Below are 22,456 nucleotides of genomic sequence, written 5' to 3'. Positions count from 1 at the left end.
CTCTGGGGCTGTCGAGGCAAATCTCCCTTCTGCCCACTTTCATTTGCAAGTTGCAGACAGAATTACACACATGTGACAGGGAGAGCTGGGACCCAATTGCTTTAGAGCTATATCAAAGAAAAGACACTGTATAATACCACATAAAGTTTGAATCCTTTTCAAAAAACCCTTCTTTTCATTACTTCCCCCAGGGAATAATTGGGAATGTATAATGTGGTTACTGCATTTTCTCCTTTGATATGTGCATATCCAAGATGGTATCCTCCCACAGAAGGATTTTTGCTTGGAGAAATGAAATGCCCAAGTACATTCAAATAAATAAATCATGCATTTTTAAGTGTGTCTGCATTCATGAATCATATGACATGAGCTAAGCAAAATACAACTGCTTAAAAGCAAGTGGTATAATAAATATGCCTTGAAAATAGCCACTTGAACCATTTCAAAGCCTCTTCTTAATGGCAAATTTCAAATGCTTAACAACTTCAACTGGAAATGTAAATTTTCAAAGATTTTTTCATTGTGAGATAATTTGTCTGCAAGAGACATACTGTCAGCTGTATTTAAAATTAGTAGCTCTGGGGAGTAGTGGAGTCACCATCCCTGGAAGTATTTAAAAGATATGTAGATGTGGCACTTAGGGACATCATTTAGTAGTTGGACTTGATGATCTTAAAGGTCTTTTCCAACCTAACCCATTCTGTAATGGCTACAGCCTCTGCCAGGTACCTTGCAGGAGGTGTCTCTTCTGACCTAAAAGATGCTCTACCCCATGGACAGGAGTGCTAACTCTGTTTCAGAATGAGGTGCTGAAGTAGTGTGGGCTTTTTGAGTGTGTGAAGAAAAGCTCTCAGTCACTAGCTGTGATTCGTAACTACAAAAATACGTACACTGGTAAGCTCACCAGTACCTGGCTGAACTGGTTCTCCTGGTGGTGTGAAGACTTGTGATATCCACCCCATACCCACAACGCTTCAGATAAACCAAATAAGCCCAAGTTTTTGAGAGTGTCGAGTACTCCAGGAAAGACACAGCATGGCACAGCGCTGCTGTGCAGAGATGCTGCCTTCAGCACAGGAGGTTGTACCTCTGCGTACATGAAGCACTGACCCTATCTAGTAAAATCCTGCTTCTCCAAAGACATAGCTCAGTCTGAGAAATGGTATCACCACAACAGCTTCACCCTGCCAGGGCCATACCATTTCCCAAGCAATAATGTTTCTGGCTGCGGAACAGAACTTGTTTGGCTGTAACATGAGTGACTCTGCTCAGCAATGTAGAAGTAGCTGAGAAGCCTTGACTTCCAGAAATGGAGAAGTACTGACCTCCTGAAAATCAGGCTCTTTTAACGGCATCTCAGATGGCATGCTCAAATATCAAAGCATCTCTAGTATTTATTACCCTTTAGAAAGTAAAGCTGTAAATTTTCATTCACATGCAAGAATTGTATGTACCATGCAACAAAGCTACCAGATTTTCCAGTAAAGACTTTGTGAGGTTGTATTCACTGATCTCATTAAATCTTGAGATCATTCAGTAGTAAGCACTGCTTACATTTAGGTATTTATTGTATTCTTTCTGATCATTCTTTATCCTGCCTAACAGATAAGTCCTTGCCTTTGTTTAGCTTAGGAATTGATATTTTTAAATGGTTGACATGTATTTATATTTTTAGCAATGCCATTTTCCCAGGTGTTACCCAAGTTTCTTCCGGAAGATCTAGCCAACATAATGAATCACCAATGCCATTCTCTTTTTTGCAATAGGAAATGGCAAATGTTTGAAACAGTGTCTACTAAAAATAAATAATACTGACTTTCTTGTAATTTCTGTAGCGATGCTGTGTGCTGCCCAAGCATGTGCCTAAGTATTAGATGGGGACTGGGGAATAAAGCGTAGGATCCTGTGTTAAGCAGCTCAGCACAGTGTAGGGTTGTCCCATGCATGGTGATTCCCAACAGACCAGTTCCTAAGCTGCTTCAGCCAAGAAGGAACCAGAAAAGACGGGGTGAATCCCAGACCCTGCCCCTGGGAGCATGTGTTAGGAGTACATCCCTCTCCCAGGACGGCTGCCCTGACTTCCCCGGCACACAACCAGCCCCTTCACTTCACCCCGTATTCATTTTCTATCCTGCTGGTTCTTAAATTCCTTCTGGCAATGTAATACAGTTTTCAACCCATTATGTAAGGTTCACGTTTGTCACCTTTTAACCTCTGGATGTGTGTTTTTCTTTTGATCCGTGTTTTCCAACATATCTAAGAGAAGGCTGTGCCTAAAAGAGTAAAGACTCATTCCTTCTGAGGCTACATATTCATTTTGTTCAATTAATACTGTGAAGAGAGAGCGCTGGTGAGTTTTGTATGTATACATTACTAGAAACCAAAATGACTGTGTGCTGGAGATATAATCAGCTTTTGAAATTCCTTTTCGCCTTTAAAACAAAAATAGCAGAATCTGGTCATCAGCAGATGACTGACCACCTCAGTCATTACAGAGGCTTCCTGCGTGCAGAGGCTTTGCTTTTAGTGTCTGGCCTTGGCTTTAAAGAGTAGTCTTTATTTGCAAGTTTATTATAGACACGTTCAAATTAGAGGTGGGCTGAAACTGCAAAGTGTATGTCTGGATCTGGATGAAACTTTCTGAAAGTTTCAAGGTCCAGGTTTTTGATTGTCCCAACCAGAGGTTACAGAGGTGTCTGTACAATTCAGGTTCAAAGCCACGTCTCCTGGGTGTGGAAACGCAACACTTCTGTTAAAGCTCTTTTCCCCTGTGTTTCTCTTAAAGCAAATTTCTTTAGTAGTTTTTTAGTGGGCTGACAGAGAGGGAGGGCTTCCCAAGGAATTTTTTTTTTTTTTAGATGATAAAAGAAATGCAAACAGTACTTTCCAAGACACAGAATGCAAACAAGCGTCACTCAACACATGATGTTCACAACCTGCTTTATCATGTTGAAGGCCTTCTCAGCAGTGTCTCATGATAATTATACTTTCTTTCACAGGGCTGGGAGAAGGTTCTGCTCTTCTTCATGCAGACAGCAGGTCCCACCCTCGGTCCTTGGAGAAGAGTGCATGGAGGGCTTTCAAGGAGTCACAGTGTCATCATATGCTGAAACACCTTCACAATGGAGCCCGGATCACTGTGCAGATGCCTCCCAATATTGAGGGACACTGGGTCTCTACTGGGTAAGGAAAGCTAAAACAAGACACTTGCTTGATATATGTGGAAGAGAAGAGGGGAAGGAAGCAGAGAAGGAAGGATGAATATTACCACTTTAAGCATTAGGGGGAGTATTTTCTTTAACATGTTGATGCTCTGAATTCCAGATGCTTTCTATATATTTATGCATGAAAGGAGGAGTGGCATTATGTACACTAGCCTAGGATGCTATAAAACTGTCTTGATGAACCAATTTATAGTCTGGCATTTGAAGAGCATGCTGTGAAATATCTTTAAATCTCTCTTTGAATAGGAAGGAGCCCAACAAGTTGCCAGAATGGATGCTTATTAAAACATAACATTGTACTATCTTTGACTACGTGCATTAGATCCATTGAATGGGTCCTTGTTTTCAGAGCATATGTCTAGCACAGGTTTTACTAGCAAAAGAAAATAAGCTGTATTTCACCTGTTCTGTTACTCCCTATACATGATGACTTATAATTCAGAGAGCTGTTTTGCTTCCTGTATCTCAGCAGGCAATATTCACATGCTTACTTGAAGTGGCTTGTAGTAGGAAAGACTGGGGTTTTTAACAGAAAACAGTGTATTTATGCTAACCTGTGTGGATGTGAAAAGGGGGGGAAAGTTTGAAGGCACAGAAGGGCCTTCTACAGGAAGTGGAATTTAACGGCCATTTACACCTTCAGGGGGAAAAAAATATGGAGGGGGTAGAAACAGCCCACCACAAAACCTGAATAATGCATGGTCCAAATTCAAACCAAATAGAAGTTCTGCATTAACAGTCAGAAGATTGTATTAGCTGCCACCCCTGTTGAAATTTTGAGTGGAAAAGCTGAGGGCACAATTCAGCACGTCCTGTGCAGACCAGAGCTGGAGGAACTTTGCTAGCGGAGCTTCTACAGCAGCAACAAGCCAGCTCTTTGTACTTGTTCTGTGGATGTTTGGCATTTCGCTTTCTGATGTTATCAGCCCTTTTACCAACCTACTGTGCAAAAGAGAAGAACGGATGTTTAATAAGCTGCTACTTTTTTTCAGGGAAGAATTGAGTCACATGGTGGTCCCAGACAAAAATAAAAGCAAAACATTACTCAAGGTATTTAAACCTACAAAGATGAAACCCCTAGCTATGATCACCGTAAAGCAGTATATTAATAACAGTGTTACAGCAGACGAAATCATTGGCAGCCCACAGATGCCTAGTTCCTACTTAATCCCCATTCCTGCCAGAGGGACATTAGTCCCAAGTGTCTCTGTGGACCTATGCAGGTTTGCTCAGTCTTGTAATCTGTAGTGCACATGATGTGCCACCTTGCTAAAATTTTGTTTTCACCATTTTGTGTCTTCCCACAGCTGCGAAGTTAGAGCAGGCCCAGAGTTCATCACGAGATCTTACAGGTTCTACCACAATAATACATTTAAAGCCTACCAGTTTTATTACGGTGGCAATCGCTGCACAAACCCTATCTACACATTAGTTGTACGTGGCAAAATACGTCTCCGACAAGCATCCTGGATCATCCGAGGGGGTACGGAAGCTGATTATCAGCTACGCAGCATACAGATCATATGCCACAACGAAGCAGTAGCCAAAAAATTAAGTGAGTTGGTGAACCATACGTGTCCTGGATTTATACCAGAAGATAGTCCCTGGGAGCAGGATGTGAGCTATGATTTGCTGAGAGAAGAGAATGGCTGTGAATGCACCAAAGCTCTGAATTTTGCCATGCATGAACTCCAGCTGATCCGCGTGGAGAAGCAGTACCTGCACCACAATTTAGACCACCTTGTGGAGGAGCTATTTCTTGGAGATGTTCATACTGATGCTACTCAGAGGAGGTACTATCGGCCCTCTAGTTACCAACCTCCTCTTCAAAATGCCAAGGTACGTGTGTGTATATATGCCCTCTTTTTAAGATACTAGTGACAAAGCCCATGTTATTCAGCTCCTCTGAGTCAGTGCATTAACGTAACCTAAAATGTAGATGTGCTTCTCATACAAGCCTATATATAACTGCAGTCTTACAGATGATGCAGCCAATTAACAAAAAAATCACAGAATGTATTTTATGGGGGACCATTTAGCTGTGGTTTATGTGACTGCATCAGATATGCAAAAAAAGTAGCCTGATGAACTAAAGTCAATAGAGGCCACTCTGAAGATGGAATCAAAGGCTCCTATGCAGAGGAGGGAGTGGTTGGCTGAGACCATGGCTGTAAGCTAGCAGCTGAGAAGAAATCTTCATACAGGACTTGAGAAAGGAGAAGAGAAACAAGCATCAGTGGATGCTTGTATAGCTGCAGGAGTGTCAGGAAGTGAGGCAATCAAACTGTATCAGCATATTGAAGTTGTGTGATCCATAACCTGAAGAGAAAAAGAGGAAATTAGAAGGTAGGCACATGAAAGGAGCAGCATAAAGGGGAAAAACTGATGGGCTGTACAGGTCATGGATCCAGATGCAGGCACACACATTAATAAAATGAAAAACAGGTGAATTTCAAATGGGGCTCTAATTCCATTCGATAATTTGGTTGTTAAAGGGGCCTCAAAGTGCCCCCAGCTTCATTGGGAGCTGATCGACCCATAGTAAGCTAAATAAAAATCAAACAGGAAGAGCAGACACTGTTGGCCTCTAGCAGGAGGGCTGTCTATAGATCTTTCCTGGTGACATTTCAAAGGCAGACGGCGATTGGAACCACATTGCCGGGTGCCGCTGCCATTGGTGTGCTCCAGCTGGGCGCTGCCGCAGCATCACTTCCAGCTAATGGGTTATCACCATTTTTAATCACCTCATCACAAACGATTCAAAAATCAGCTACAGCTTATCAGCAATAGCAGGAAACACAACAGGGGAGGGGAGAGTTTTGATGAGAAAGCCTTGGCTTTCCTTTCCATTCAAAGCCGTCTGCCCTGGGTTGTGTCTGCCTCCTTTGAACATCAGATTTCAATAGTTCTGGACTTGATGTGATCTGCTTTTAATCATTTTAATAGCCTCGCCTAGGGATAATTTTAATCCATGGTCACCTCTGTGTCTGCATGAAAGCTGTTGTCATTTCTGTCATGCTTATGCTCTCTTCAAGTGATCAAGGACAAATTTGAGTTTTCTTTTTAAACACATTTCCCAAAATGGAGTTGCAGCAGCAGCACATGAACCACAGTGTGTTCCTCGTCAAAATTTTTCTTTTCTTCAATTAATTCAGGCAAGCACTTTGACTATGTCTTTGCTTATTTGGGAGTGAGAGTTCTTTCCTAAATCTCTTCCTTGCAGGTATCTGTAGGTACAGACTACCTGGCACTAGACATACGTCGTACCTGTAGAAAATACTGTAGATCTTTTTCTGACCACATGAACCAGAGACAAAATCTTGATTTAATTCACCCTAGCTGATTATTTTTTCTGGTCAAATCTAGTTGTCTTATCTAGTTGTCTTACTATGAACTGATAGATAATATCGGAAATGTTTACACTTCCACTTTGTAGTAAGTTTATTACAGGCAGAATGATCAGGGGTACTATCAGCCGGTTTTATGAAAGTAAGAGATTTGTCCAGGTATGCTGTAATTTTTAGGACACATTGATAACAACTTTCCTGTTTTCTTCTGCTACTGTAGCACCAGTTTTGCCCTCTAAACTATAATGCATCTAAAATATAGTGCTGAAATTTAAGGGATTGAGTCTTTTAAAAGAGGTCTGTTTCTTGAGCCAGGTTAGCTAGATAAACTGTGAGAGCACGGAACCTCTCAGTTACGTTCACAAAGCTCATTATTTCAGGCATAATTTGATCCATTCTGACCTGAGTGGGTGACATCTCTATGTGGAAAATAAGCGCAGCCTCAGCCTGCCTGCCTGAGTCACTCTGCATGCCATTATCCCTCAGTCCCACATGTCCAGACAGGCAGTTCCTGCCCAGCGGTATCCATGTGCTCCAATAGTAAAAAGCCTGCTGTGTGGATCTCAAGGGAAGTTTCCCCATCATATATTTACAAGAACTGGTGGAGAACAAGCCGATCAGCTGTCCGTTTGTATTCATGAATACCAAATGAATACCAATGAATACCAAAGACGATTCTTGGTAGCCAGGTCTTGTCAAAGGCTGAATCTTGAGGCTGAATTTATGACTCTGGAAGCCCATTCGTAACAGTACTAATGGCTACAGAAAGCGCTGTTAGTATAGAAAGCAAAGGTTAACTTTGAGTACATGAAAATATGTACACATTCCAGCTCTTTGTGATGAAACCACTGCAGTTTGATAAATGGGGGCCCCAGGTCCTGACTTGCAGGCCACTGCTCAACTCTCAGTTTGGCCAGTTACGACTTCTGACAAGTTACATTACCTCTGTTCCTCCTCCAACCATTGCCTGCATGGTCTGCTTGGCTCTCTCAATGCATATATACAGCGTCTGGATTTCCGGGACACCAGTCTCAGCTAGAGCCTTCAACAGGAAAAGATGCATAGGTTTAACGCAAGTTTTAAGTGCGCAACAGCGCAGCTTCTTTTTGTGGTTTTTGGTAGGTTCCTCTTGCTCAGATTTGATGTGAGATTTCTTTTTTATCAAGAGGAGGTAGGCCTGCTGATACTAGGCTTTCAGCACAGCATAAAGAAACTTACCCCTGAAAAATGAACCTTTGCCTCAGCTGCCATGAAAGACTCCTGGGTGTTGGTTTGTATCCGACCATGAAGGTCTCTACATCAACAGGTTCTCAACCCGGCTGTCTGACCTCATGTTTGCCAAATGTAGGAAGAATAGTAACAGAGATGGGTTTTTTTTAAAGGTCCAGGCAAACATACCGTTGAAAGGTTATAACCCTTCTTCTTTGAACTCTTTTCCTTTTCTAATTGTTGCTCCACTGGGACTCAGCTGAAAATGAGTTTAAATGCTAAACTGAGTTTAAAACTACAAGTCACAGACTCCTCTGGAAACTGGACACCATGAATAAATAGAAATGTTAAATCAACTTGTTTTTTTAAGGTTTCTACAGTCATACCAAGAGGTTAGGGAGGCCAGGAAATTGCTTCTGAAGTGAATCAGGTGTATTGTGTGCAATCTTTCATTTAAGGCTTTTTCATTTCCTTTTTATTTATTTTTATTTTAAACTTATAAAGGCCTGCCTAAAATAAGTTAAGAGGATTCACATTTTGAGTTAAATTTATGGTTAAGCCTCTATATAGAAGAAAGTTCCACCCAGCTCAAGAGTTTATACAACCTGTAAGTTGGATGTGGTAGCCACATTCATTACTTATGTGGTTGAAATGAACGGTAATTAAAAGCAAATGATTGCTGGATACGTTAGGAACGCCAAAGCCACATGATCGGGACTTTAAACAAATAGAATTGGATCTTTTCCAAATTCCTGCAGTGATTTCACCACAGGATGGTAAATCAAAAGGGCTGTCCAGAAACCAGACAGCTTTATGCTGAGCTACAAATCTGAATAAATTCACAGATTACCATATCTCAAGGGTTCATATAATATCAGGGATCTTTTAAAAATATATCATATGTCATCTCTTAAGGCTCTACAAATACCCTTAGATAAGAGCATACCTTAAACAAATTCCTCCTGTAAAATACATGGAAGTTCCTAACTGCAGCTGAATAGGCCACTGTACAGATTTATTTTAGCAGTCCTCTAGCCTTGCTCAATATACTAGTTAGGACTTGCTGATGAACAGGGCTGAACATTTTGATGTCTCTTGACATTGAGAGTTTACCAAGGGATTCAAGCTATTGCCCATACAACTTTTTCAGTCAGCATGACAGACCACATGGGTAAAAAGGGCAGGACAGGGGAACTGCTTGGACATCATCACACATACTATGCAAAATATTCCCAATAAGGACAACACCAGGGAGTCTGGCTGATGGGTTGTAAAATCACATCTTATTTATGCATACATCCATGGACTTGTAGCGTGAAGGAAGGCTCGAATGCAGTATTCATCTGCTATGCAGAGGGACAGAAGATGTTTTCAGAGATAACTGCTCTAAAACTACAGGAAATGTGTGCAACAGCAATACTGGAACACTTACTCCACATGTAATTGCCTCAGCAGTAGTGCTTTGTAAACAAAGAACTCCTTGTCCTATTTTATCATCTGACAGAGTAAAGGGAAAGATCACAGCAGAGCTCTGATGACCGGTCATTCTAGTTAGATCATTATTTGGGAAAAAGCTTGGAATGGTCTGGAACATCACAATCAACCCAGGATAACCTTCCTTCTGCCTTCACCATGCTCAAGCATTTGCTGGCCACGCACTTTCAGTAGGACATTTCCCCTTGAAAACACAATTCCAATGGATTGATTCTCTATTACAAGTTTATTTGCCACTGGGAGCTGACTTCCAGCAGCACCTGGCATTTGCAGCTAATGCAGATTCAGCGCATGGAGGCTGGTGTTCGCACTTTCATGTATCAGGTGGTGAAAGAACAAAGTGCTCAACATTTTTCATGCTTTTCAAAATCTGAGTCTTCATCTCTTTGAAACTCAGTGACTTCATCTATAGGAGAATGGTATGTCCTTGAGGAGCTCCCAGGGAAATGTGAGCGTAAGTCAATAAATAGATGTTAAACATATGAAGTGCCTCAGAGAAACGTGCAAAACATTATCTCAAACAAAAAGTGTAATCTTGGAGGACAAAACTCCTTTGTCTGTCAGAGTAGTGTAACTAGACTTCTAGATTAACCAACACTTGAAGGGATTCTTTTGTTCATTATTACTTGCAGAAGGCTCTCGGTTAGGGCAAGCAAAGAAAGAATATTCAGAAGAATGTTCAAATAGGTAAATTCCGGGTTTATGAGCAATAACAGCATGTGTGATGCCCTGCAGAGATAAGAGTAGCAAACAACTTTTAGCAGAGACTGGTCCCTGTGGCACTCGGCAGCGCTGTTGGCTGTGGCTTTGCAGAATAGTGCTCCTCTGAAGGTGCCACTCTGCATCTACTGCCTACTCTGGCATTAGAGCTAGGTGAGGTCTAGAGCAAAAGACTGCTTTTCACTCTCTGTGTGAACCTTTGAAAGCTGTGTTGCTTTTAAAACTCTATTTGCCTTTGTTGATTTAACTACCACTGCTTGTTCTGCAACTGCAGTAAAAACCTGCCCCAACACAAATACAGTACCAGGGATTGAAATTAACTATTTAGCCTAGCAAAATAAAACACCGGCCTTTATATAAACTCATCATATGTATCTAACCTACTAACACCCTCCTTATTGCTGGCATCTAACCACAGTTGCTTCACCTTTTGTAAGAGGGGAGGGAGGACTCACTGGTAGTATTGCTACATGGTTCAGAGGTTGATTTTAAAGACATAATGAACACATACGGCAGCTTTAGTTTGGAATACTCCGCTCCTGAAAATGGACATTCAAACTGTCCCTTCATGTTTTCCAAGATTTTTTTTGTTTGATACTTCCCACAATATTCATGTCATCATAAATTACTATCAGTTTAGTGGGATAGATGACATGCAAGCACATTCATCTGAGAAAAAGGCTGTTTTTCTCTTTGTTCTTATCTTTTGCCCAGCCTAAAGCAGTTTATATCGGAAAAGAACAACCAGAAGACGGGCATTTCATGTTGGTTGTGTTTATTTCTGATTTATGCAGGCTTGTGCAACAGAATTGACATCATAGATCAGTTGTGTAATGGTGGTGCCTTCAGATTCCTTCACTATCTTGCCCTTCATGATAGCAGTTAATAAAAACCATTCCTCAATATCTTAAAATATATAGTACACACTTGCAGATAAATCTGAGCATATCTCCACCCTCCTTCCTGCTCGCAGCACCTCTGTTCCCCACCAAAAGAAATCCCAAACTGACAGCCCTGCAAAGGAGTTACCGCTGTCTCCAGCAGTTCACTTGCTTCAAGATTTTTAATTAAAGTTTTAAATCTTTGTTAGCCTTCATTCCATTTGGCAGGCTGAATTACAACTGTGTCAAGCCGTGCTTGTCAACTCCCCAGAGCCAGCCTAATGCACATTAGCCAGCTCAGCTTCATATGAGGTCATGGAAAGCCTGCAAATTATCACTTTTGTGGTGGAGGGATATTGTAGCCATTTGTTAAACTGTTGTCTTGGTCTGCAGTTATCTAGAGCAGTGGAGGAGCAGAGCTTGATATTGAGCGATAAAAGTGTCCTTTCTGTGGACTCTGCTCCTTGGCACTGTGAGGCAAAGGTATCCAGCTTGTTTTGATGAGTTGGAAGCATTTCCTTGAATTGAATTGGTTCTCCCAAGGGTTTCCATCTGTACTCATCCTGGGAACACTCAATTTCTAGCAGTAAAGCCTGGTACCTGTTTTTCTCGGGTGGTGAGGTTTGAAGCATCCTGACCAGGCATGCCTCCTTCTAGTCCCATCTAGCCCTGCCCGTGACACATGGTATTTGGGTGGGTGTGAGAGAGCATTACTAAGCGTGGCTTTTCTTTCCCCCGTTCTTCAGTGCTTTCCCTCATGGTAATACGTGCATTCACATAGCAGGGTTTTCCTACCCCAGCTTTTGTGACTGTTGGACCCTACAAGATCCCAAACCACCAGGTAGGTCTACACTGCACACACAGTTCAGTCCTGAGCCCACACTTGAGGAAAACCAGTGCCTGGTCCCTCACCACGCATCTCCCTGCAACAAGGATATGCTGCATGCAACTTACTGGACCCAGTTGCTGCTACATGGCCCATCCAGTAACACTGCATAGACAATGTCAGATCCATCCTAAAAGGGAAGCCTCCAATGCAAGAGCAACCTGACCTTGTGAACAACTAGAGCCTAGGCTGCCTTGTGCAGGCTTCACAGCTGATCAGGAGCATTTTCTCTGGTGATGGGAGGGTGCAGAAGGGCACTGGGGTGTCTGCTGGGGCTTTTTCTAGACCTTGCTTCTCATGATACCATATAGATGCAACCTGTCCTCTTTTTTAAACCATGAATGAGACCTGCTTCTTGTCATGCACTGGCAACCAGTGCAAATCAGGCTGGCCAAAGGTGGGTTTATATCAGCTGAGAACTTGGATCTTCCAATAAAGCTTCCCATGCTACAGCCATCAGCATAGACATGGGGGCTCAGACAGCACAAGTAGTGTTCTGGAAATATTATTAATGTCAATACATGACTTGATGAAGCAGGATATCGCTACAGAAGTTTGAAGTAAGTGACTTCAGTATGGTCTTACTGTAAGTGAGCAGGAGAGTGGTGGCAGCAGGTCTTAAGGAGAGACAAGGGAGGGAAGGATGTACTTAGAGTAGCCACGTTGAATATCTGGGTTTGAGTAAAAGGTGAAAGCTGGAAGGCCTGAGCCCCAGGGGAGGCATTACAAAAAAGAAGCCACTGCTCTGCCCAGGGATTTGGGTTGGGTTTGGGTTTGATACTGGCATTGCTGGGAGGGAAGAGGCTAGCAATGAGGAGTCCAAAGGCAGCCCATCTCATTTTGAACAGTGTGCGCTTTTCCATCCTGCCGAGGCAGAGCTGTTACCTGAATCTTTTAGCTGTGTTATGGTATGGGAAGGATGTGTCCACCATGCAGTGGCTCCAGACAGAAAAAGAAGAAGAGCTGATTTCCCAAATTAATTTGGGAAATGGCTGTTTAATTCCATGCAGGTTTAAAGACCTTGCAGGTGTGAAACAGCTACTGAGAAAGCTAATTGGGTTCACTGCTGCTCAGAATTGTCCACTGCTTCTCTGAACAACAGCAGTCCCACATCTGCCCCAACACCAGGGCTCCTATCACAGGAGCTGCCCTATCTTTGGATGGTTTAGGACCTTACTGCACATCTCTGCCTTCTATGATTTTGTCATCTTAATGTGTCCAGTCTGGTAAAATACCACGTATTTGCAACTATGAAAAAAAAAAAAAAGAGGAAGTCTGTCAGAAAATGGTCAACATTCTCCATTAAAATGTCCTTTTAAGAATAAGAATCTAATGAAAAATATCACATTAACTTTTAATGTTATTCTGCTAAGAACACACTGCATCTCTCATAAGTAGTCTGAGCAATGAATCTTCCATTAAAAACCAGTAAGTTCTAGTTGAGATTATGTTAATTTTCTATTATGTATCCAAATATCACAAAAGTGATCTGGTGTAATTCTACACGAGAAAGGTTGAGTCACAATTTGAGCTGTTTCAGACAAATGGTGCTTTAAAATTTTCAGATTGAAATACAGACACATTTTCAAGATATAAAGAATAAGTAGATTGATAGAGAAGAAATATGTTTTGAACAAGGTGTTCAGTTGAAAAATAACTGTATTGCTCCTTACTATTAGTGATTGTTTGTTTTGTCCCTAAATACAGCTTGCAGTACACCCTGCAGGTCCTCTCCTCAATACTAAGCATCTATTTCAGCTTCTGCTTTAACTATAAGGAAAAGATAGATTTTCTGTACATTTTGAAAAACATTAGGTCCATAGATGTCTTATTCTTATACAGATACATATAGATGTCAACAGCCTTGAAATATAAAGGTGTTCAAAGAAAACTAGAACACCTTCCAAAAAGATCCTTTTAGGTGTTACTTAAAGCTTATTTCACCATTGCTTAAAGAGCAATTGTGTGATAGTTTTTTTGGCCGGGGCCATAAAAAAACACTATGAAATTATTAGAAGCAAATTAGCCTTAGGCAGCCATAGAATCCCATGGAATTCAAGAGAAAATTAAACGATGCTGAGAGGGTTTATGTTTCTGACTATCCACAGCAACTGGGAAAAAGATCAAGGAACCTCATCCTTCTTTGCCTTTTTCTATTAGAAACCTCCCTGCTTGGCTTCCAGAGTTCTCTGGCCCTGTTACCACTTCAGCTGAGGCAGCAGGCGAGAGGGATGAGGAGAAATGTTGGTGGAAATTTTCAGATCACAGGCTATTTTGTCCCTAGTACAAGAACTGTGTTTCCAGCCAGGTTCAGGCTTGTTTCAGGCCACATGGCCTCATGGATTAATTGATAATTTGCTTTAAAGAAACACCTGTGAGAGCAAGGAGTTGGGGCACGATGGGCTTGGCACTGCAGAGCTACAAGGAGGCACTCGGTATGGGAAGGGACCTTCCAGTCATTAGGAAGCAGCCATTTCAGGAACTGGTCCTTTTAGTCAGACCCCACGATTAAAAGTACTGCATTGTACACCTAGATAATCAGAACATAAAACAGATGTTCATCCTGTCCACTGCTCATTTTATTGCTTTTTAGTTTATGTCATGCCCAAATGAGCTTTTTATTAGAGAGTATTTAATCGTGTTTGGACACGAATGTCCTCTGCCTGTGTTCCCTGTTTTCTTTGAACTCTGTTTTTAGAAAATAATCTTTCCGTGAGACACATGGAAAGGGAGTGATTTGCGAAGCCTCAGCCAGCATAATTAAGAGCCAAGAGCAGCTGACCTGAAATAGCAACAGTGAAAAATACACTCAATTGTTAAATGTAAATTACTCCATAATTAAGTCAAATTGCCTCATAACAAAGCCAGATCTTTCCCTCATCCATTACTTGGACAGAATTGTACTAAGGGAGTTCACACGTGGCATATGCTTCCACTAAGAAGTTCATAACTCTGTGAAAGATACTATCACAGGAAAAAAAAAAACCAAACATTTATGTGGGCTTAGATACAAGTGCTTGTCTCAGGGAAGCGATGTGTTCAGGCTGTATGAGGTGCCTAAGCCTGCCTGATGTCTCACTGTTGCAAAAGGCATGCTTCTGCTTCCACCCTCACCACGCCAACCTCTCCCTGTCCCACTCCGTGTTCATTGTAAAATGTGCCCATTCACCTCATCCCTCCATCCAGGCACACCACCAGTAGCTAGAAGGTAGGCAGCAGTGCAACTGGCCAGACCTTCTGAGCTGGTGCAAAGCCTTTGGAATTAGAAGGGCTGCACAGAGTTACAGCAGTTCAGCACTGCAGAGATCAAAGAGCCAGACAGCTCACAGAAATCAAAGTGAAGTTTAGCACTGAGTTAACCTGGGCCTTCCTTGAGTTGGCCCAGGGAGTCACCTCCACTCCACACAATGGCAGACACTGTACTCACACTGCAACATGAACCCCCCTCTGATAAGAAGAAATGGGCTGCTTGTAGTTACAAATTTTTTTCCACCATGGAGCTCCATGGACCTTCTGCCTACTCGGCTGCTGGCCACAACCAATGGACTAAGCAGCTGCAAGTGTTACCAGTCTACACCTTCTACACTCCCAGTATGACAGAGGAGATGTCAAACTATGATAATACTCCCAACCCAGCATCAGAGCCTTGACTCATAATACCCATTCCTTTTAATATTGTAGAGGAGTGATGAGACCTAAAATCACCGCTAGAACAGCAAAGAACATTTATGCTTGATTGTCCTTCCTGGTCGAGAAAGTTTAAAAAAAACCCAATGTTGCTGCAAATAGGACTGATTACACATCTCCTCCTTGTCCATTCACTAGACCTGAGAAACAACAGAGGAATCCCGCAAACAGCCAAGGGTGACCAAAAAGACAACAGGCTGGGTTTCCATTTGTTTTTCTTCATATTTTGAACAAGGGCAACAGAAATCAGTGGTTCCCAGGTTGAATTGGTTTTGGCTCACGAACTGATTGCGGAGGACAGGCTCCTGAGAGGGAAATGGGAATATAAACCAAACCGCCATATTGCTCAGGCAGGGTCTCCTCTAGAAGCTGATAAGAGCTTTCAACTTCAATAGAGAAGGGACTGTAGCAGAAATTGTCTTCTTCTATTAACCAGTTCAGCTTATATAAGCTATGTTTAGTTTTACAACACTGTCTTTTCCTCACTTTCTTGCTTGACTTTATGTGAGTGGGGCAATCACAGAATAAAGTTACTGTCATCAGTGCAGTTTATTGTGTTAGGAAGCAGTGACACCAGTGTGCCCCATGTCAGAACAGCCATTCTGGAGAAATGAGTGCTTGATAGACACCATCTTCCCCAGAGCAACCCCTCGGCCTGGATCACTGCAGTGTCCATGGAAGGCAGCAGTGGCATCTTTTAGATACTGATCTCCAAGAAGAAAAAGTGTTATTTCTATAACAGTTCAAAGCTGCATGTTTTCTTGGTGCTTTGGTTGGCAGTGAACAGAATCACAAACTCATCCAAAAGTTCCCTTGCAGCACCAGTAAGTGCTCAGCTTCTGGCATCCTCCCTGGAGCTCAGTGGAAATGGGGCAGCTCTGCTGCTGCCCAAGGTGTGCCAAGATAGTCTCCACCTTTCCCAGCTCCAGCCCATTTCCTAGTAATTTATAAGTCATCTGCCCCCCAGCAATCCTGAGCCGCAAACTACTCAGTAAACCAGAGAGCTTTCCAGAGAAAAAGACTAACATCCTCTGAAGAGAGCTAGGGATTCAACAGACTGGTTTTGTAACTCCCAAACAAGCTTGCAGAGGAAACCTGCTGAGACTTTATTGTAGGCAGGAGGAAGGTGGACACTGGCCTTCTGTCAGACTGTATTGGAAGGTTTGTTCCAGGAATAGAGCTACACACTATTAGAATATTTTATTTGAATTTCCAGGCCCATGAAATTTCTGTCTGCTTTCTGACAGCTCAGTGTCTTTATTTAGCCTCCTACCAGCCCTGTCCTAAACAGAAGAGCTGCAATTGTCTGTGTTTCTATGAAATGAGGTTAAGTCACACAGGAAGGCCACACAAGAAACCTACAGCAAAATAGGAAACATAACTGGATCTTGGTTCCACTCTTGACCATCAGAAAATCCAACCTGCAATTTGCAATGTCAGGAAATGGCTCAGTTTCACAGTCCTTATCATTATCTGCTTTCGATGTTCAGAACCAGGTGTTTTGCACCAGCCTCTGCTGTCTGTTACTATGGCACAAATCTGCACTAACTTCACCAGCTGCAGTTAAATTACTCAATTGAGTGTTCTTTGTATTTTCACTGAGATACCAGTGGCCCTTGCACCTGCTTGCAGAATTTACCTGAAAAAAAGTACCTTAAAATTGGTTAATAAACTCCACAGTGGGAAAGAACTGCATCCACTTCAGTAGCCTGCTGACGCGTGGTTCACAAGAGACCATGTGTTTTGGGGTGGAAAGACCCTCTGGAGGTCACCAAGTCCAACCTCCTTCCTCCTCAGAGCAGGACTGTTGGCCAGTGCTGGTTCAGGTCAACCCGAGCTACATCATTTATAATTATTTTTCACATAGACCATTATTCTACATCGCAGGAATGCAGAATAGCAGACTTGTCATGGATCTCACTGACTTTTGGTGTCTATCTGGTCTGAGATGGGGGCAAATATAAACCCTGTTTGATATGTGTAAAAGCGATACAGCATGGGAGTTTTATGTTGATCCTCTGAAGATACCTACAGCCACATTACTGGAGAAACTCAGGGCACTAACGAAGGTTGTGTAAATGTCCCCCCTAAAGTGTGCCATGAGCTGAAGGCAGTGAGTGGAGAAATGCTGACTCCGCAGCAGCTCACATGGACTTGAAAGTATGAGTGATGAATATGAGCATTTACATGATGGAGGGAGCCTGGAGAAATATCAGAAAAGAGGAATGGAAATGGGTGCAAAGAAAAAGCATTTGCGTAAATCTCCCACCCCAGTGGCTGCGTAGGGAGCTTCTGCTCTTAACTCGGTGTACCCCACAGCTTGAACAAAGTGGATGTGAGGAAAAATGTCCTTAGGACACTGCTGTCTATCTACAAAAGGAGCTAAAAGGAAAACAGATGCAAAATAAGAGCTCAGCAAAAGCCAGTGTTGCCAAGTCCCTACCATAGTAAATTAACATCTGCCAGCTTCTCATACTATTTGAAGGATAAAGTCAGCCTTTTCTAGATTCTATAAAAAGCTGAACTAAAATGTTCAGATAAATGCAGATGAGGGAATTAATCTCTTAACTGCTTTCCTATTGTGCAGCCTTATGTATACAAAACCAAATGGTGCCATGTTTCAGGTGCTTTGAAGGGTGAAATTAACAGGAGAACACTAACACGACAAGGAATGACAGTGTATCCCTTAAAATGCCGAGTTGGTGTTGCTTCGGCATGAAAGGGATGGCCTGATTCGTTGCCCTGTATCGTTGATAATGCCTAATGAGGGTTTCTCTCTGCCTCATTTCAGAACCATGACCGCACATGCATTGCGTGCAGAATCATCTACCGTTCAGATGAGCACCATCCTCCCATCTTACCCCCCAAGGCAGATCTGACCATAGGGCTACACGGAGAGTGGGTGAGCCAGCGCTGCGAGGTGAGACCAGAGGTCCTCTTCCTCACTCGGCACTTCATCTTCCACGACAACAACAACACCTGGGAAGGTCACTACTATCACTACTCTGACCCCATCTGCAAGCACCCCACCTTCACCATCTACGCCAAAGGACGCTACAGCCGGGGAGTGCACTCGTCCAAAGTCATGGGTGGCACAGAGTTTGTGTTTAAAGGTAGTGTGTCTTGTTAAATGGGGGCAGAGCTGGTCACGTAGCTATGGACCAGAGCAGAGTTCACTTGTAATGGTTTGGTTGCTGATTGTGTCATTCTGTTGTTTCCAGTAGTTAGTCATTTCTTGGGAAGCTCACAGGTGTTGTGTGAATGCCAGCCAAACTATACAGCTGCATGGCATTTCACACCACTGAAGCAAGTCTCATCCGAGGCAGAGATCTTTAAGTACAGCTCAAGAAAGTGAGATTTTGCATCACTAAGTCCTGGCGTCCAGTGGCCAGGCTTCAAGCATGTAAGCAAGTGTCTAAGGTTAGATCTGTGTCCTAAGGCTCCCTTCAGTAGAGAGAGGAAAGCACCTTCAGAAGGCATTTCAGGTCTGAGGTGCTATAAACAATTTTCTGTTGAAGACATGTAACAGCATGTGTCTTCATCAGCTTCCAAGGAGCCCTAGAGCAAGTGAGGATGTCCCTAAGGACTGCTGATTAATCCCACCACGGTGAAGACGAGATGCGTATAACAGAAACCCCTCAAGTATTTTGAGAAGCAGCACACAGTGGTGACGCTATCTGGGTCCCTGCATCTTCCTGTGCAAACAGCCCCATAGCACCCTGTGTACAAAGAGCTCAGTGGCTTTAACCACTCACAGAAACAAACATCTCCAAAACACGATGTTCTGCCATGGCACCAGCCCCAGCGGAGCTTCTGAAAGCCCCAGGCACTCTGTGGTCTCTTTCCTCCTTCTTTCACTTACCATGTGAGAAGCTTAAAGCTTCTTGCATGGCTCCAATTTAGGAAAGCATCTAACTGTAAAAAGCAATTTACTAATCAGGGATTTTCATAGGAGTCAGGAGATGCCCTTGCCTGTCAGAACATTTGCTCTTTAGAGCTGCATGCAGCGTGTCCCAGCTTACCTCCCGGAGAGAAGTCCAGTTTTTGCTTGGATTTCTAGTTTATGGTATGCTAATTTACATCATGGGTCAAGGTCACTAACTTGGTTTTGTTAAAACTCTTAGGTTCAGATTCTGTAAATTACCTTTTACACCAGTTAGGTCAAATAATGTGAACTGTAGAGTCACCGGGTCAAATGTCTGTTTAGAAAACTTCAAAATAAAACTCCCAACAAGTCTTACTATAAAACGATAGCAAGAGAATTGGGATTGTGGTGTGCTGGGGGGCATGATGGCTCATTATTTCCTTCTATTCTGGTCAGCACTGACCCATTCTGATCCCCTTTTCTTGATGCAGTGTCAGACGCACACCAGGAAAAATCTCTATTCAGCTTCTATAGGCTCATTCGGTTTGATTTTTCCCAACCTTTTAAACTTGGCTGAAAAATACAACTTCGTGTCATAAATTCTTTTGAAATACAGGCAGGTTAGAACTGAAGAAGCTGCAGTCACTGCTGAGACATGAGAAAATGCATCTCTCTGTAGTTCAGCTATATTCTGGCATGTAGTTCATGCCAAAAAGGACAAGTAATACAGGAAGATAGTGCAGCTGTGGAACCTTCCAAATCTTCCAACTGGAGCCAATTATTTCATTAGCTTTATGGAGTAATATATGTTAGAAAATGATGAAAAATACATGATAAACAGCCCTACTTACGGGCTAAAGGAGATGGTAATAAAACATGATTATAGTTTTATTGTTTCCTCTTTTACCTATCTCCTAATACAACAAACCAGGCTTTTATCCATAAAGGATTGTATGGAATTTATGAAAAGCTCTGCTTAATCTCTGGCTGAGATATGCAGCCATCAGGTTTTCTTCAGCTGAGTTGGGGGTGGTGTATGTGTTCTGTGCAAGAAGCAATTGCATCGAAGACATACGATGCAAACAGATCTGCTGGCAACACCTGCAATATGAAAATTTGATTTAAGAATGAACAGGGAGAGACAATTCTGATTTCACAGGTACACTGCAACCCGCCTGCTGCCTTTGCTTTTGTTTTCATCCCTCTGCTAATAGCTCCTCTCGTCCTCTCTTGCAGTGAATCACATGAAAGTCACTCCCATGGATATATCCACAGCTTCACTGCTCAATGTCTTCAATGGGAATGAATGTGGAGCACAGGGGTCCTGGCAAGTTGGGGTTCAGCAGGATGTCACCCACACGAATGGCTGCATTGCACTCGGTATCCGCCTACCTCACACCGAGTACGAGATCTTCAAAATGGAGCAGGATGCCCGGGGCAGGTACTTGCTGTACAATGGCCAGAGACCAAGCGATGGGTCCAGCCCGGACCGACCGGAGAAGAGAGCCACTTCCTATCAGATGCCTTTAATTCAGTGTGCTTCTTCTGTACCCAGATCTGAAGAGTCACCAGAGGAGAATAAAATAAGGCTGTATAGCAGCAGGGCACCAGGAAAATATCCCAGCACCTCAGCTCTTGCTTTGGTGTTTATTTGTACTGTGTCATATTGGGACATTCTCAGCTAGAAGTGGAAAAAAAACCCTTATTTTTCATGACTACAAAGCCAGGATTCCACCAGACTGGGGGTTGTTTTTCTTCTGAAAGAAAGGAACATTTATTTTCTTGATGCACTTGAATGCCTGAGAACTGTTGTTCTTTTCCTTACTTCCCCCCTCCTCCTCGAATCCCGAACGGCACCCGTTTGATGTTTGTGCTTTGAACTTCATCCAGTCTGATCCCTGGCCTGACATGACTGCACAAAAGTAATTGCACTTTAGGACTGCAGAATTCTGGGGGGAGGGAGGGGGTCTCCTTTTATTATTATTGTTTTTAACTGCTGGGGTGAATGTTACGATCCTGCTTCAGCCATCTCTGCCATCTTACCGCTGTGGGACTCTTCTCCCCAGCACCCCATTTCTCATCAGAATATAGCTCTGGGGAAGGGCTCGGTATTGTGCCAGTACTGTGATAGCAGCTTCCCCCTCTGACTTCACAGCTCTGATGTAGATATGTATATAAGGAGGAAACCCACAAAGGTTTATCTTGTCATTATCTCACAGCTCGTAACATACAAAGAAACAGCGAAGCGACAGCCCTCTGTTCAGATAGTGCTGAACGGCTGATACCTCTAATGAGAAAAATATTCCAAGTAATTTAAGCTATTTTTACAATCATTAAGTTGTAAAAATAACCAGCGGTTTAGATGTTTTCTTGTTTTATTTCCTTAGCCGTGTAATTGCTTCAAGGCCTCCCTTTGTTTCTAGCGAGTAGTTACAACCAAGCCGCCTTAAAGCCAGACACAAGCATTCCTGTCGGATGCACACAGTGCAGGTAAGCTGCGATACGAGGCTGCAGGGACGACTTACATTTTCATAGCGCTGAGACTTTACATGCTCTGCCCATAGTATTTGTGCCTTGGATTTGCTGTCAGCCGGGCGGGCAAAGTAAAGAAGTAAGTGGAGTAGTAACACGCAACCCTATTTAGACTGGCCCAGCCTTACCAGAGGGAGGAGCAAAAGTGGCACAAATGCAGCCACGTCCTCCCTTTTCTCCTTGCTGGACAGATTGAACAGACTAGGGACAACATGGGCCCTCTCTGGAAGCTATCGGAAGAGCTGGCTACCGTGGATTTGGAGAAGGCCGAGTTTCTCAATGACTTCTTTGCCTCAGTCTTCACTGGCAAATGCTCTGATCACAGCACCCAAGTCTTGGAAGGCAGACACAGGGACTGTGAGAAAGAAGACCTTGGGCCCACTGCAGGAGAGGATCTGGTTTGAGACCATCTTAAGAACCTGAACGTGCACAAGTCCATGGGACCTGATGAAATCCATCCGCGGGTCCTGAAGGAGCTGGCAAATGAAGTTGCGAAGCCACTGGCCATCATATTTGAGAAATCATGGCAGTCAGGTGAAGTTCCCGACGACTGGAAAAAGGGAAATATAACCCCCATTTTCAAGAAGGGGAAAATGGATGACCCAGGGAAT

The 22,456-nt window shown here is 43.0% G+C and overlaps 1 protein-coding gene across 1 annotated transcript in view; it reads left to right on the top strand.

Annotated features, from left to right (window-relative positions):
* APCDD1 (APC down-regulated 1) overlaps window positions 1-21,663 on the top strand; it is a 28,075-nt gene extending 6,412 nt beyond the window's left edge. Inside the window, exons 2-5 of the mRNA XM_061448805.1 lie at window positions 3,000-3,183; window positions 4,532-5,063; window positions 18,240-18,561; window positions 20,550-21,663. Coding sequence (XP_061304789.1) covers window positions 3,000-3,183; window positions 4,532-5,063; window positions 18,240-18,561; window positions 20,550-20,998 — 1,487 coding nt within the window. The 3' untranslated portion in view covers window positions 20,999-21,663. The remainder of the gene's footprint in view (window positions 1-2,999; window positions 3,184-4,531; window positions 5,064-18,239; window positions 18,562-20,549) is intronic.
* Window positions 21,664-22,456: the final 793 nt, after the last annotated feature.

This window comes from Pezoporus flaviventris, unplaced genomic scaffold (genome assembly GCF_033815535.1).
Source record: "Pezoporus flaviventris isolate CSIRO_AGI_PZ_B2104156 unplaced genomic scaffold, CSIRO_AGI_Pfla_v1 ptg000007l, whole genome shotgun sequence".
Classification (NCBI taxonomy): Eukaryota; Metazoa; Chordata; class Aves; order Psittaciformes; family Psittacidae; genus Pezoporus; species Pezoporus flaviventris.
Note: the sequence above shows the minus strand (reverse complement) of the source record. Positions and strands in the feature narration are given on the sequence as shown.